This window comes from Stigmatopora nigra, chromosome 9 (assembly GCF_051989575.1).
Source record: "Stigmatopora nigra isolate UIUO_SnigA chromosome 9, RoL_Snig_1.1, whole genome shotgun sequence".
NCBI lineage: Eukaryota > Metazoa > Chordata > Actinopteri > Syngnathiformes > Syngnathidae > Stigmatopora > Stigmatopora nigra.
This window is the reverse complement of record NC_135516.1, coordinates 5,855,511-5,872,698: the sequence shown is the minus strand read 5'-3', so window position 1 is coordinate 5,872,698 and position 17,188 is coordinate 5,855,511. Positions and strand designations below refer to the sequence as shown.

At 37.8% G+C, this 17,188-nt stretch overlaps 1 protein-coding gene and 1 long non-coding RNA gene across 6 annotated transcripts in view; one reads left to right on the top strand and one right to left on the bottom strand.

The window, feature by feature from the left end:
- LOC144201457 (uncharacterized) overlaps positions 1–1,354 on the bottom strand; it is a 2,685-nt gene extending 1,331 nt beyond the window's left edge. The window contains exon 1 of the long non-coding RNA XR_013327344.1: positions 1,270–1,354. This is a non-coding gene — a long non-coding RNA (uncharacterized LOC144201457). The remainder of the gene's footprint in view (positions 1–1,269) is intronic.
- Positions 1–17,188, top strand: part of cadm3 (cell adhesion molecule 3) — an 88,133-nt gene that overhangs the window by 45,380 nt on the left and 25,565 nt on the right. For all 5 annotated transcript variants that reach the window (XM_077724107.1, XM_077724108.1, XM_077724106.1 and 2 more), the window contains exons 3-4: positions 561–710; positions 14,702–14,854. In XM_077724107.1, the coding sequence (XP_077580233.1) occupies positions 561–710; positions 14,702–14,854 (303 nt within the window). The remainder of the gene's footprint in view (positions 1–560; positions 711–14,701; positions 14,855–17,188) is intronic.

Sequence of the window (17,188 nt, the reverse complement as noted above, 5' to 3'; positions counted from 1 at the left end):
ACAAATCCTTATTGGTTATCTCCTCCAAAAGTCTCAATTCAGTTGCTAAGAGTTTGCCCTTTTGAAAGGGTTAACATTCAAGATAAAGGATTGAGTTACGTTTGTGTTTTAAATGGTATTTTTCCAATTAGCGTTTGCATCTTGTTGTTTCCTCCTTGTTTGTTAACCATTAGTTAACATGGTCTCTCTAGAGGGGATGGTGTCTAGGTATCTATTCTCATAGGGTACAGCATGCAGACCCCCGTGGAGGCTTTCCACGGGCAATTCTGTGTGCTCATCGATATTCTGACTGCTTGCCTGCCTCTTCACTTGCTTTCACTGCAGCCTTTATAGATGGGATGGCTCACTTAGATGCGAGCACACGGGGCGCTCCAAATCAAATCAGTGTTATTTAAAGTCTTGTATCACTTCAAGAGGAGTCCATAGGAGCTTTCGGTTTAGAATTATGTTTTTTTTTCAGATTGAGATTTGTGACAAAGGTTTAGTTTGCATTTGGTTTTGGGATCGTCTTGATATAATTCTGTTTTGCATACTCTGACGTATTTCTTTGTCCATCACAGATGATGACCCCCTGCAGCCTGTCACCTCAGATGAAACTGTATCAGTGGGTGGAGCCGTCACACTCACCTGCCGAGTTGCTGAGAGTGACAACTCTTCACTGCAGTGGTCTAACACAGCACAGCAGACACTCTACTTTGGCGAGAAAAGAGGTATGTGCCACAACATTTTTTTACTGATCTAAACTGCAAATACCTTGAATATCTAGTTAATCTACCTAATCCCATTACAACTACACAAATATGACATGGAGTGAAATTCTATTCTCACTCTTGGTTGAGAGTTCCTGCACATTGCATTATAAGGAGACTTATTTTAATATTCGGGCATTTACCTAAATCACTACCAAATATGGATAAACCTGTCAATTAGAATTCAACCATTTGACCATCTTTTTTTTTATTATGGGAAAAATGCATACCTGTATAATGCTGGTTGAATGTGAATGTAGGGCAGTAGATGGTAGTCATGCACGGTGTGAGATCATCCTAGTTTGTGACTTTTTTGGGAGTGAAATGGCTGCATTTTGTAAAAACCACCTACGTCATCGTGACACGACCAGAGGAAGTTAGACCCACTTGTGGTGACGCAGGATAGAATGGGATGGACTGTTCTCATCATGGTAGATTTTAATGACTCAAACACGGTTACAAAACAACAAGGGCTTAAATATCCCAAATCGTAACAGAACCGAAGCATGGGGAATAATACCTTGTAGCGCCGTATGCTGTGACACGACTTGTCGTGCAGGAAATTACATCATGGACATGCGCAGTTGATCCGACAGTGACAACCACTTCCGTCACACTTAAATACCCACATTAGGAAGTAATCAAGGATTCTTAACAGCTGCTCTGAACTGATGGGAAGCCAGGAGGGACAAATGAGCCGCTTCTGACGATTCTACAGCTGACTACTGAAGAAAGGGTATTTTTCCATGAAAAGAGAGAGTCTAAAAGTTATTCAGTTTAAGGAATCGTTCATCTAATAACTTCTGCTTTTCAATGCATGTGAACGTATACTCCACTTTTTTGGCCTTTCCTAAAAGTTAGAACTAGAGCATAGGCTGCATACAGGAATGATCATGCCAAAACCTCTGAACAAGTTATTTTTGGCAAAAGGCCTCCAGGGTAGTACCAGAAAGTTTTTACACTGTCGAGCAAACTTTCTTTAAGAGACGAGAGAGAAAAGTCCGAATGGTAGCTTTTTGAAGGCCGCCCGCAGGAGAGCAAAAAAGAAATGAGAAAATGAGCCTCCTCCCCAGCGCGATAGCGGCCAAAGCCTCTCAAGGTTGCACTCCACCGTGGAGACAGCTGACGAGCTGAGATGGATGCAGAGGGAAATGAGTACACGGATAGAAAGTCCGGGCGGCACACTTGAGAAAAATTAGGTATTAAAAGAACCGCTTGCGGGAGAACGGAAATGGCAGGTAGAGACTGCCAACAGATGTCAATGCCATGACAACACCATTTTAAATTCATAAACACGATTTAAATAACACTAACACTTCACGCCAGAGTGGAACGTCATAGTTAGTTCTAATTATGGCCTGGCCCCTACGGGAGTGCATTTTAAAACAACACACCTTTACATGTGGCATTATCTGATGCTCCTAAAAGATTATTGCACTTGCTCTGGGGAGGAAAAAAAACAAACAAATTCAGAGTTAAAGGGGTCAATGACCTTAGGAAATTGCTTGAATTTTTGAAAAGCTTTTGCAAAAGAAAATGATTGTGGTTCTAATTAAGGTTTCACAAGGTTAGGGTTTTAAACCAGGGTTAGGGTTTATTTTTAGCGTTGCAAAAAGATATTAAGTTATGCAACTGTACAGCAGTATCTCTACTTACAATTTTTTTGCCTCAGGTTAGGAAATAAAATTCAAGTTAAGAAACACAAAGCCTCCAAAAAATTTGAACATCCCCACCCCGAAACTTGAATACACATGTAGCATCATATATTTTATCTTGAAATTGACATAATTGACCCTTTGGCTACATGCGAACACCTCGCTGGCCTCCCATTGGCTAGGAGGGAGCTAAGTCGCCATAATGCTTTTTCTTTGTCCCCGTTCAACACAGAGTTCTAACATACTGTTTCATGAATTTTTCTGGGTGCGCTTATTGCAACTTTAGTCTCACTTTTTCATCATGGGCCTCAAGAATGTTATTCCCGGTCCAAATGAAAATAAGAAGCGGACTCTGTTCACGAATCGTGATATCGCCCAGTTTGTTTCAAATCAACCAAGTTTAAGAACAACCAGAAACACCAGACTTTGTTAAGGTTACATTTTCAAAAAGTTATATTTTGTTTTGGTAGCAGACTTAGTGGGTATAATAATGAATTTTAAACATGAAAAAACTACAAAAAACCTCGGAAACTAATACAAAAAAAAAGAAACTTTGACACCACAGTAATGTAAGCGCAAAAGGTTGTCTCAGTATTGGTGCCATATCTCTCCTAACTCAGAAAATTGAGGGTGGGTGTTGGGCATGAGAAGACAGAAGCTGTGACATGAGACGCGAAAATGAGTCGCAGCAACGGGTGAAGCGCGGACGGACATAAATAACCCGTGGCAGGATGATGGATGTTATTGTTTTGTATGTATTTTTTTTTCAAGATTTGATTTTGCCACTTTGATGCTGTGAGAGCAAGCTTGTCATGCTGATGGTAGGTGACGGATGGTGTGCCGTAAAAAAAAAAAAATAAATAAATAAAGATAAAAAAAGAAAAGAAGAGGCATCAGGTTTGATTGATCAAACTTGCAATGAGCAAACAAGGTCATAAATCAATCGTCTTACATCATTGCAGCTTAAAATCAGTTCGTGGAAACGACATGGATAGCTTCTTAATTAGTACCACATTAGGATACGTTTCAAAGCACTGAAAATTGTGGTGATAGTGATTATTTGATTATCTTTTTTTTTTTGTTTAAATTAAACCAACACAGTCACTTTCATTTGGCTACATGAAATTTAACAGCCAATGTTTGACATAAGTAATGTAAATCCTCAAAAGCCATGCTTGAAAAGACACTGAATGTCTACTAATTTGCAATGAGCCTTCCACATTGACTGTGTATGTGTAGAACCAGAGAAAATACCCCTGAAAGCCTGGCCTAAAATGAAATGGAGGAAAAATAGCAATTAGCTGTAAGTATGCTCTACCTGAAAGTAAAACATAAAAATAAAAAAATAACTAAATTATCCTCCCAAAACAGTTTGGTGCACTAATGTGAAAATTGCTCAGCATGTCTATCATAAGCAAAAACACAATAAAAGTATTCCATCATTCATTTTCTGAACCACTTACCCTCACAAGGGTCGCGGGGGGAACTTGAGCCCATCCCAGTCACTCCCTTGCTGGGCTGCACACAAAAATTAAATTAAAAAAAATTGACAATCGAACAAAACACAAGGTTTCCTTCAGAATATAATTTCAATTTTTTTGTCAAATTGCAATTTAACACCAACAGTACACTACGCAGCTGTGACATCAACTAAAATGAAATATCCACCTCATTAATTCCTCATTTGCATTCATTTTAAAGACTCATACAAAAAGAAAATCAGGATTATATTTGTTGCATTACAGATAGCCTAGTCGTGTTTATCATTAAAGCCGATGTGTGGATGACGAATAATCCCTCTTTTTTATCCCCAGAAAATGCTGAACGCAAACGATCGGTTCACCGTAACCAATGCTGATATATTTTAAGTCCTTAATTCTCCATCATTTATTTTAAGACCCTTTTAAGGACCCGCCGATAGCCTTGAGGGAACGTGTGGGAGTTGAGCCCTGCTAATAGAAGAGATTAAGAAGGCTCGGAACAGATGTTATTTTTCTCTCTTTTTTTTTTCTTTCCTGCTGCCCTGCGTTAATGGAGAGACAACTAGATATAAAAATGAACATGGGAAGTATAATAGAGACAATTGACCAAAAAATACAGCAAAATTATTTTAATTTTTGTCATCTTCTGTGCGGAAACAACAAAAGTATGGCCTGTGTTCTTAAAGGACAAACAAGGATAAGATCCAAGCAGAATATTCTTTTACCATTAGAAAAAAAAGTAAGTAAAAGCCTGAAAATTCTGTAAGCCGAATGTTGGAAATATTATAAAAGTGGCATCTCACATCATTGTTTGTGTTTCAGCAATTTACCACACAACAGCTATTAACTATAGATCCGTAAACAACACATACGAACATTCTTCATAATACAAAAATGATTGAATTTCTTGGGGTTAAGAAAATGCTTTCACAGCAATGAAATTAAAGGAATGAGGGCACTGCACATCTTGTTACTGACTTTCAGCTGAAGAGCAAAATGGGATTAAAACTGCGTGTGTTTTGTTTATTTTACAAAGCCAAGCACTATGGATTCGGGTTCAGTAAAGTTCAATGTACAGACTTTAATGCATTGCTTTTGTTGCTGTAGTTTAGTCTACGTATGCGTATGTGAGGCTCTGATTGTTAGTGTGCTCCCAGTGGTTTAGTGTTTAATCATTTCATGTGCGAGTTTCATACTTTCATATTTTACCAGAAAAAAAAAAACAAAGACACATTGTCTGTCTTCTACCTATACGAACAAAACGGGAGTTAAATGCATTACTTTACTGGTGCGTGAAGCTTCCTTTTCCCATATTTTCATGACTATAAGGCGCACCACATTATAAGGCACAACCTCAATGAATGACACTTTTTAATGTTTTTTCCATATATAAGGCGCACTGGATTATAAGGCGCCCTTTTGGAGACTTTTAAGTGCGCCTTATAAGTGAAAAATACGGTATATGTGCAATTTTATAGGTCTTTGTCACCTTGCAATTTCTTACACGTCAAGTCTAATTTGTGTTTTTAGTTACAAATACGGCAGCTTATATGCAAGAAAATACAGTACCGTATTTTCACAACTATACGGCGCACTGCATTATAAGGCGCACCATCAATGAATGACACATTTTTATGTTTTTTTCCATATATAAGGCGCACTGGATTATAAGGCGCCCGATCGATTTTGGAGAACATTTAAGACTTTTAAGTGCGCCTTATAGTCGTGAAAATACGGTACTATGCTGAGGGCTTCTTGAAACGATGGCTGCAGACAGTTTACTTTTACAAAAGCCTGCATTGATTCTTTTTGCTTCTCTTTTTTATTGTGGATTTGAGCAAATTAAACACTGCAGTCATTGCCAGCCAAAAAATTATAATAATAAAAAGAAAAAAAACATACAGGACAGGAAAAAGGCTGCCTCGCTTAAAGACGGCAAAGTTCAAATTCAGGCCAAAATGTTAGAAAACACATCCTGAGAGTATTCTTGGAAAAATATGCTTAGTTGAAATAAAATCATGTATTTTTTTCGTCATGCCTCTCAATTTGCATATGGCTTACTTGAAATACAATGACCTGCATGACTTACACTGAACATACATAGTCGTCATGACAACTGAAGCAGTTTTACAATTAAATATTACATCTAAGCTGTTCTGACAAACATGAACACAATCCGAAATGCAGATGAGTTGTTTTAAATGGGAAACTAAAGTATAAAGGTCACCCGCCTCCATTCATGTAAATTCACTTTGTTTTGCCAACATACCATATTTTCTAAAAGAAAAGTTGAGGACATACTGTTTGGATGATTAAAAAGAATAAATCACTAAATAGAAGAAGAAACTTTTCTTCCATTTTACTTTTCAGGATTTCTCATAGCACTGAGTACATTTTTTAAATTTCATATCATAAATGAAGCCCCTTAGACTAATTTCTTTTATTATTTTTAATTTTAATTAGTCAAAAAAAACCTTCAAGAAAACTGCAAAAAAAAATCCACAGGTCTACAACTATTATTTTATGTTTCCGTGAAACAGAATTTGAAGATTCATGTTTAGAAATCAGCCCCCTGATGGTGTAGTGGTTCATTCGCCTGATTTCGTTGGTAGCAAGCATTGTCTTTGTCTGACTTCTCTTTTTTCCTGTCATCTGGGTACATTGGTTGCTGACGCCTTATATTTATATAGTGAAAAGGTGCGCATATCATGCTTAAAGCATGACAATATTACCAGTCAGAGATGACGTTTTTGTCTGCTAGCAGTGACCGAGACAATCCGGATTGCAAAAGAATTTACTTAAAAAAATTCCCTACAAAAGTGGTCCATTGGCATACGCAATTTAATATTATCAAATAACTTTAAAAAATACGGGAAAAATGTCAAAGTTGACAGGTATGCCACTATTGTAATTGGGCCATGTGTATCTCACAAAATCGGACTATCTTTATGTTATCGGGGCTACCTCTCGCCCTTATCTGTAGCCTTATATCTAGAGCACGTGTGTCAAAGTGGCGACCCGGGGGCCTAATCTGGCCCACCACATCATTTTTTGTGGCCCGGGCAAGTAAATCATGAGTGCCGACTTTCTGTTTTAGGATCAAATTAAAATGAGGTGTATAGATTTATATTACATTTCCTGATTTTCACCCTTTTAAATCAACAATTGTAATTTTTTAAATCATTTTTTTCTGTGTTTTTAGTTAAAAAATCCTTTAGTAAAATCTAAAAATCTAAATTAAAAAAAGCTAAAATAAAACAATGTTTTAAATCTATAAAAACTGAATATTCAGGCCCTTTAATCCAGTTCATTTAATCCATTTATAAAAAAAAAAACAATCTAAATATTATATCTGAGATGGTCCGGCCCACGTGAAATCAATTTGACGTTAAAGCGGCCCGTGAACCAACCCAAGTCTGACACCCTTGATCTATTCTAGAGTAAAACCGAGCCTGTCAGCGGGCATCACAGGCGGCGATGTGCCTCCGTGCCGTTTAACCAGCTAATGGCTCCCTGGCGTTTTACAAAGCGCTGCCGATGTGGACACGTTCACCTAGTGGGAGGAGAGAAGCAGTCGGCAAAAGTGCTAAAGTGTGCCGTGCTTGTAAATCACTCCATTAAGTACACACCTCCTCCGGCCTGGAGAAGGTTGGGCCACTTACAGTGTGAAGCATCCTTAAGTGAAAAGTGTTGAAATTGAAGGATTGAGACAAATGCGGAAAAAAAAACACCTATTGATCGGTATTGCATCAGTTCTTCTGGCACTCTAGAGAGAGTATTAAAGGAGGCTGACACTGCTGTAGAAAAAAAAAAAAACTGACAACACTTTGAAAGTGGATACATGAAAGACTTGTTTTTATTATTGTATTTTTTACTTTTAGAGTGTGTTTTCCAATATCCTTAAAAATAACAGTGTGTTATACCAGACTCCAAGAGAATTCAAAGTTACAAAAGCCTTCTTTTCAGGTTAAGTAAGCTGACAAATTTGTCACTATGGGATTCGTTAATTGGCCTTTTTTTTTGCTGGCGACTATATAGAATGCTAACCAATCGATATGGTTGTGCTTGTTTTAGCATAAGAAGAGTTTGGTTGTTTTGATTTCAGGTCAGAAGAATGCATATATCTGTAAATTGATATTATATAAAGCCACATACTTTTTTAAGTTGTCTTAATTGCAACTCCCTAAAAAAACAGCAGAAAATTCATCACTTTCAGACTTTCAAATAGATCGGGTATCCAGCACCATCAATGGCAAGTATTTTAAACACATTTAAAACATTTTAAACAACAATATTACCCTCTGGCTACTGCTACTGCGACAAAGAAATTTCCCGAATACGGGATGAATAAAGTTATCCAATCCAATCCAACAACAACAAATAATAATAATAATAATAGCAATAATAATAATAATAATAGTAATACTAGTAATAATAATAATAGTAATAGTAATAATATTAAAAATAGTAATAATAATAGTAATACTACTACTACTACTAATAGTAATAATAATAATAATGCTAGTAATAATAATAATAATATTAATAATAGTAATGCTAGTAATAATAATAATAATATTAATAATAGTAATAATAATAAGAATAGCAATAATAATTATAATAATAAGAATATTTATCCTAATAACATAATAATAACAATAACATTAAGTGAAAATGTATTTGAATGCTCAGAAGGGTCCATCTCTACTAGCTGGCCTGTACGTCAAAAGCAGAGTAGTGTCTGGCAGGAAACTTTGCTTCATCTCGATGCCTTTCATCGATTATGCACACGCAAGGTGATCATCATTTATATTCCGTCTGAAGGTGTGTGGGTGGAGAGGATGCAGTCCGGACTGGGAGGATTAGGTAGGATGAAAAAAAGGGGACAGAGGTGCGTGTTGAACACGTGTTTGATGAGCCGCGATCAATCGCCGGCTTTGATCGGACGAGATGGTTTGATGGAGCTGTGCAGAAGGTCATTCGACTAGGATCAACTGTTAGCATGGCGAGTGATTGTGCCTTGAATTACTAGTTAAAAGTCATCCCCTGATTTTGTTAGTCCTGTCTCATATCATCCTGTTAAAATGAATGGTAGGGAACACCAACAACTTTGAATGTGTTTTTTACATTAGGGGTAGGGAACCTATGGCTCGGGAGCCACATGTGGCTCTTTTGATGAGTGTATCTGGCTCTTTGCTAACCTGTGTGCTAAAATATGGAAACCGCTGGTGACAGAACTGAGATACTACATCTAGAACTGCTTTAATCTTCTTTTTTTTTTTCGCTGTAGACTCTTCTGGAATACATCCTTTTTGATTGGCAACAGCATAAGAATTTTTAAAAAAATATTCAATTTTTTCCACTTTAAAAGTGGTGAAATTACGAAAAAAAAGAAAAGGCACTTGTTTACATGTATGTATTTTGACTTTTGTAGTATGGCTCACAAGAAATAACATTGGAAAATATGAATTGTTTGTGGCTCTCTTCGAAAATATTACTGTCATTATTAATGGGAAAATATTATTACTTGCTCAAAGTATGTGATATAACCTGTAAATGTTCCATAAGCTAGTACTGGTACTTGGTGGTGAAAACGTGTTTATTTTTACTTAATTCAGTGTTAAATTAGTTTTAGTCTTTACACAATCCAGCACTTAACGCTACAAACGTTCATTCATCTTCTTTACCACTTATCCTCACTAGGGACGCAGGGGTGCTGGATATTATGCCATATAAGTATGGGCAGGAGGGCCACGACACCCTCCACCACACACAATAACACCTATTGGAAGTTTAGAAAGTTCAGTTAATCTACATTTGTAGTAAAAGCAACCTGATGGTGTAGTGGTTCACTTGCCTCACTTTGGTACTAGCGAGCATGGGATTGATTCCCGCTCGGTTGAGTGGTTAGCGTGTTGCCTCACAGTCGAGGGTTTGATCCCAGGTGGGTCCTAACTGTGGAGTTTACATATTCTCCTCGAACTTGTGTTGTTTTTTTCCTGTTACCCGGCACCTACGTATCAGTGTGACTGGTTGTCCGTCTCTTTGTGCCTTGTGATTCGTTGGCCACCTATTTAGGGTGTCCCCTTGCCTGGTGCCCGTAGGCAGCTGGTATAGGCTCCAGCACCCTCCACGACTGTTGTGAGGGTAAGCTGTTTAGTAAATGTGCATTTCTTCGCTTCACTTCTCCTGTGCTTAAGAAAAAAATTCACTGACACCCATCCAAGTGTCTTTCTAGTTTATATTTGTCCAGATTTCAACTGTGAAAATATTTGTCTTCCTCCTGTGCTACCTCATCACTCACAGAAAATAAGAATTGTCGGCGGGAGCGTGGTAAATAAGGCTTGAGGAAAGGGAATATATGGATGTGCTGAAACCACACCATACATCTATATTTTTCAATCCTATATTATTTATACTTATATGTCATGTTTCAAGTTGAAAGAGCATAGTGGAGATATACATTGAGACCTCCCAATAGGATGTCCAATTTAGAAGCATTTTCTATGATAAATAAAGTTAACTTTGATGTCAGCGAAAATGGTGAATGTTGCGCCAAGGTCTTCTTTTACGCCAGGGGGCATGCATTTTGTCTTTTTATGTATCTTCACTACAAGTGTGACTCAATAAACAGCTCTGAGATGCTGGATAAAAACCTCCTGACTAACTGATTGACTAATACCCACCGGGTGGGGATTCAAGTGGGGGGTCACTGTGGTGGCAAATGTCTAGATGGTTGGGTGGGTGTCGTTGAGCACGGAGGTAGCGGCACATCTGTTCATTATGTTCCTGAACGTCTGTAGGTGGCGACTCAGATGGTCGCATTTGTTTCAGTTTAGGGTGGGAGGGCATGCCGTGCTCATTCCCCCTCGGTTTGTGGCCCACCCGGTGGCCTTAGCACAGTAGTTACATTTTTTTTGCAGTTTTTACATGTAATGTAGTGGGTTCACATATGACTAGTTGCATCTAGACACATTAAATGTGAATGAGATATTTGGTGCCAGAATTAGTGATCAGGTAGCAAAGTGTAAGATGTCAATTTACAGGTGATTTTTCATGATTTCTGCCCCACAACCCCCCTCCTTCCCTCACATTGCTGTATGACCTTATAAACCTAATTTTTAAAACCCAAATATTTTTTGAATAATTTCTTATCCAAGAATTGACATCCCTACAAATATTAATGAATGAAAATAAGCAAACAACTAAAGATCAATTGTACAAAATAGTAACTTTGCACACAATTATGGGCTTGAAACTGCCCCTAACTGGCTTATATGGCTTGTATCCCACAGGCATCAATAATTTTTTAGTGCCTTGACCAGATTCCTAGTCTAACAAAGGCTGCCTTCTGCTTCTAATTATAATTTCACAGTTAAGCAATCAACCTAATACAAGAACAATTAAAAAAAAACCTAAAACTTGGACTCCCAGGTATATACAGGCCAATGCTAAAAAAAACTAATACAACCTAAATAGAGACTTAGAATCTAAGAACTTTTAGATATTGAATAGTGGCAGTCAGATTCTGAGATATGTGGAAATGTGCTAAGATGTCAAATAGTCATTATGTCATCAATAAAACAACAACAGTTGTCATTACACTTAGAGCCGCACAATTCAATCATTTGAAAAACAGTGTATGCAATGAAAATCTCAGATCACAAGAAGATGGAAAAATGTATGTGATGTCAGGCGAACAGAGCAAAATTAAAAAGTGCCAAGTCCAAGTCAAGGGGTACTGAAACTGTTTGTGTGTGTGTGTATGTTTGTGCACTAAAAGTGTGTCTGGGTTTGTAAAAGCTGCTCATGAAGACAAATGTAGTGACCTTGCAGAGTGAAAAGGCATGAAGATAGTTGTAGTGTTGGATATAATGAAAGGTGTACATGCAAGTTATGGGTAAAAAAATCAAACCAATAAGTGTGTCTGCATATTGAAATGAGTGAATGTAGAGGGAAAAAACAGTATTAACGTAAAGAAAACCAAACATACTGTTTGGTCAAGTGTTATTTTTGTTTATTTTTACATTTCTATCACAAAAAAAGAAGAAAAAAATGAAGAAACAGATGAGCTGTGACATTTTTAAATGTCAGCAACGCTGCAAAGAAGTTTCTCAAGTAAATATCGTCGCTCTATCTCTAAAGTTATAAAAATTTCTTTGGCAAAAAATACAGGGTGTGACATTTGATGATGTCATCCTGTGTCCACCAATATACTGATCTTGCTTGGAGAAATAAAAAGGTTCGATCTTTGAAAGAACGGCCTCAACAAGTGCGAAAGATGGAACGTCTTATCCTTATAACATTTTAGCATTAATATTTATATTAAATCCCATCCAGTTTAGAAATGTGGTGCATTTTTTTCCCCGTCCAATTGCGACAGGCATCGCCTGACATAAACATGACAACAAAGTAGGACACGCTAGCAGATTAGCACGTTAGCTCTGCCAGATTAATTCCCTTTGGCAACATCTCTGCACGACAAGCGCAAAGGCGTTTTGAAAAGACAACAAAACGACAAGCAGGGTGTATTAAAGGCACCCATCTCAACTTATACATGTCGGCTCCTTTCGTGTGCTACTGAGCACTAGCTGCCTGTCAAGACAGCTACCGACTGTGCTTCAACAAACACGTTGTCACGGCGACGTCAAGGGGTGCTTTCATGTGTGAACCCAACAACAACGACAACAACAACATTGAAAACGCTCAGTTGTCTTTGCTTTTAAACTGAGAGGCATGTGTATCTGTGGCGGACAGAGATAGACCAGATGTTGGCTAGAAAGATTGGCAAAGCGACTGATATCGGTAGAAGGAGGACACTAGTTAGACAGATAGACCATGTTCCAGAGACTGACTGAGAAAATAAAGGATTTAAGGACAATATACAGACAGATATGTAACAAGGAAGACAGGAAACACAGAGACAATTAAAACTTTAACAATGCCAGTTGGGGAAAGAGACGGGAAAGCATTGAGTCAGAGGTTAGTGAATGCTAGACATAGAAATGGATTTCCGGACAAAGAGAGGCCGGAAGATATCAAATGATGAGAGACAGACATAAAGACAGATATTAGAAAGACAGGAAGGCATGCTTTCAGAAAGAGAAACAGAAAGAAAAATGAAGGTTGAAAGAGCGAATGCTGGACTTAAGTACAAACATTAAAAAGGACAGTATTAAGGGAAACAGGCAGTCCGGACAGGAACTTGGAAAGGAAGAGAGGAAGGCCGTCAGATAGAAATATGAGCAGCGAGACAGGACAGCGAGACAGATTACAGACAAAAATATCAAAACAAACAGACAAATAGAAAGTTAGGAAGCCAGGTAGACTAGAAGACAGAGTCAAAGAGACAGTGACAGACAGACAAAATAGCGGAAAAACTGACAATTTACACGTTAGGAGAAACAATACAGCAATAGCTGGTTGATGGGCAGGTGAGAAAACAGAAAAAGTGATGGAGACAGACTAAATAGAAGCCATACTGTAAATACAGACAGACAGATAAGAAGCAAAATGGACAGACAGATTGACATCAATCTTAGGACGCAATCACATCAGAGGTCATTGCCATCAAGGAATCGGATTTCCTGCAATTTCATCATCACCTTCATCATCAGCTTCCTCCTTATCTGAAGATTTCTTCCCTGGCGACACCCCCCTCCGCTGTGTGTTATTCTTCATCTTTGTCCTCCTCTTCCTCACCCCGCCCCCCTTTTTCCTGTCTTTTTCATTTCCTCTTACATCATTTTCACACACGTACCATCATTCATTCCAAATTTCAATTTCACCTCTGCTGTCCTCTCTCATCTTCACCTCTTTTTGGTACCCCAACACACCCACACACACACACACCTTTTGTTGCCCGGCCCTCCCCTTATACTTGACACACCATCTCTATTGGCCTTTTCATCTCCATTTTCAAACGTTCCTTTCTCCTCTTCCCTTTATTGCAGCAAACAACCAACCCTGGCGGGCGCACAAAAAAAAGTTGTACAATTTTAATAATGCTACATGCAACACAGAAACTTTGTAGCCCCTCAAAGAGTGAGTGGGGACTAAAGATCGCCAATGAATGTGATGTAGTTTGTCATGCAAATCATTGTGATTGTGTATTCCTTATACCATCTAATGCATTTTTAATGTGGCATACCCCAGAGGTGGGTACACTAGTTTCTTTCGCTCTGATATATAGGAAATGTTGTGAAAATATAAATGTGAAAAACCCTTCTATTAGCAATTATGCAAAAATAGCATGACTTTATAACTCTGAAACTGCCATAAACACGCACTGCCATAATTGTTTAGTGTGTGTGTGTGTGTGTGTGTGTGTGTGTGTGTGTGTGTGTGTGTGTGTGTGTGTGTGTGTGTGTGTGTGTGTGTGTGTGTGTGTGTGTGTGTGTTTGCACCCTCACTTTTGCATGCAACAGTTTGGGAATCAGCCATAGAGTGAAAATATTGTAAAAAAAAATGTCTCATGGCAACGGCTATTAGATATTGTCTTTCCTCCCACTCCCCCTTTTTTTGGGGGATCCCTGATATGCTGACTCAGCATCAATTTTAAAACGCTTATTAGACGATATACCGCACACACAACCCCGGGGGTCCACCGGTGTCGGGTGATGTACAGGATGTGGGGTGTAACTGTGATGACTTTGCGTAAATGTTCCCGCGTGCAAGGAAGGAGGAAAGGAGGCATCCAGCAATTAGAATTAGGACAAAACACAGTTAGCCCGCGTTTGGGTTTCCATGGCGTGAAATATTGATGAGGTCGGCACTGGAAAACTGAAGCATAAATGTTATTGTTGTGTTGCGGTAGCGCTGCGAGACAACCGCATCCAGCTGCATCACTCCACGTCCACTGAGCTGTCCATCATCATCTCCGAGGTGCTGCTGTCCGACGAGGGCGAGTACACCTGCTCCATTTTCACCATGCCTGTGCGCACTGCAAAGGCCACTGTCACTGTACTAGGTAAGCAACACTAATTTTATTTAATGTTCTTTGGCGGGTGTTTGTTGAGAGTAATATACACATTTTGGATTGCATACATTCTTGTATAAAAAATATATCAATTTCAATTTAAACTTGAGAGCTAAGGTTGTGATGATTCTCTGTGGGTTTTTCTAAAGAAAAATATTTGCGATGCATTTGATTTTTCTAGAATAATGTATTGGTTATAATATCTCATTTGATATATAGATATATAGACAAAACTTGTTTCCTCCCACATCCCAAAAATGCATGTATGCTGTTTGAATACTATGGGTTGTCCATCTACTTTTGCCCTGCGATTCTCTGGCCACCAATTCAAGGTTTCCCATGCACTGTGCACAGCTGGGATAGGCTCCAGCACCCCCCAGGCATCATTGTGAGGATAAGCGGGTCAGAAAATGAATGAATACATTGAAAAAAACTCACAAATCTGAACAGAAAAAAATATATTTGGTAAAAAGTTTTAGTTTCGTATAGAGTTGCGATGTGTAATTTAATATACTTCAGCCTTAGGCAGTCAATCTTAGTTTGACTTAAAAGAGTTCAAAAGTGCATAAGGAGACTGATGATTTGACAGGATATTTTTTGATTTAGTAATCTATGTGCCTACATTATTTTTGTATGTAAACTATATAAGATAAAGATACATTTTAGATAGAATACAAATCTTATTAATTGTACCAAAATGTATTATGGAGACTCAACACAGAACTGTGAGTAGACCAGCAAAGCAATCTCCTCCGTACTCCACCTTTTTAGAAGTTATTTTAGGAAAAATGATATTTAAACAATTGGTAGACCTGAGCAGGTGACAGTACTGCAAAACAGCGACCTTGAGAAATGTAAACACTTTGCCCGTTTTAGTAACCATAATAAATTCAGAATGAAATTCCCAACTGAAGAATCTTAACAACAGATTTTATAGAATACATTCGACAGCAAGGTGCCGTCTGAAGGATGCTATTTTAAACAAATGAAAATTCCTCCATTGTTTTTCAAATAGTATCTTTTACTATGAACAAAATATATTTATTTCATCACTCCTGGTTTTATTGAATTGTTAAAAAGATCTTGTTTTTCATGCTATCTGATTTTTCTCTTAGTGTCCCACTAAAAACTCTTTTGAGTATAGCCTTCAAACAGTGGATTAAACGATTATTTGGTGACCTTCTGAATGTCACAATGAGCCTGCCAAACGTGGCTATCCACTCATCGATCTTGTATAAAAAAAATAACATGTTCAATATTTAATGTAATAGTCCATATATGGACTGAACTGGCCAGACAAGCACAATAAAAGACTTATGAATTATTCCACAGTAGGCTAACAAGGGAGCACGTTTAAAAGTGACCCCCGTACACACGTGTCTCCACACTCAGTGTCTCCCATGTGGCTCGCTGAGTTTTTGACATTTTTTTATGAATTTTTTATGCTTTTCCAGGGTGATGAAAAATGTATGCAAGGCAAAATCCACAGTGTCACTGCTGTCAATTACACATCCTCCAAAAAAGTGTGGAATTATTGCAAAAGTGACCAGCAAACCATTTTTTTCTGACCTACCTCCCCAAAGCAGCGCTGACAAAAAAAAATTTAGAACAATAATGAAATATGCTGCTTAATTTTCTCCTGAAAAATATGACCTGGAAAAAGTTTTTTTGTCTCACAAGAAAGTCTTTGTCATACTATGAAAAAGTAACAATCTAGAATTCAATACCTCCTTGCTTTTTTCTTGAAAATGAACAATGAAAATGTAACTGTAGTAATAAATGATCTGAATGTAAAAGATGGTCTCTCAAATAATCAAAATATGCAAATCTAAATGTTCTTAGAACTATAATAATAGATTAAACAATGTTTAAAAACAGAAAATGACACACTCGTAAGGGCTGAGATTTTGGTTGGAATTTAACATTAAATTACTTGCATAACCTTTAGACTATAGCAGGGGTAGGGAACATATGGCTCGGGAGCCACATATGGCTCTTTGGGTGGGTGCATATGGCTCTCCACTAACCTGTGAGGTAAACTATGGAAACTACTGGTGAGAAAGCACAGGAATTGGAGCGATATGTTGGTATTATGGCATTGACACTACCCCCATCGCCTTAAAATCATTTTTTTTTTCATTACACTCTTTTGCATGGATTTTCTCATTGATACTCATTGATTAGCAACAACGTAACAATATTGTCAAAAGAATTCAGATACGTTTTGTACTTTAAAAGTGTTGAAGTGACTAAAAAAGGCACACATTTACGTGTATGTTGAGTTTTAAATTCGGGGCATGGCTCTCAAGGATTAACATTTAAAAA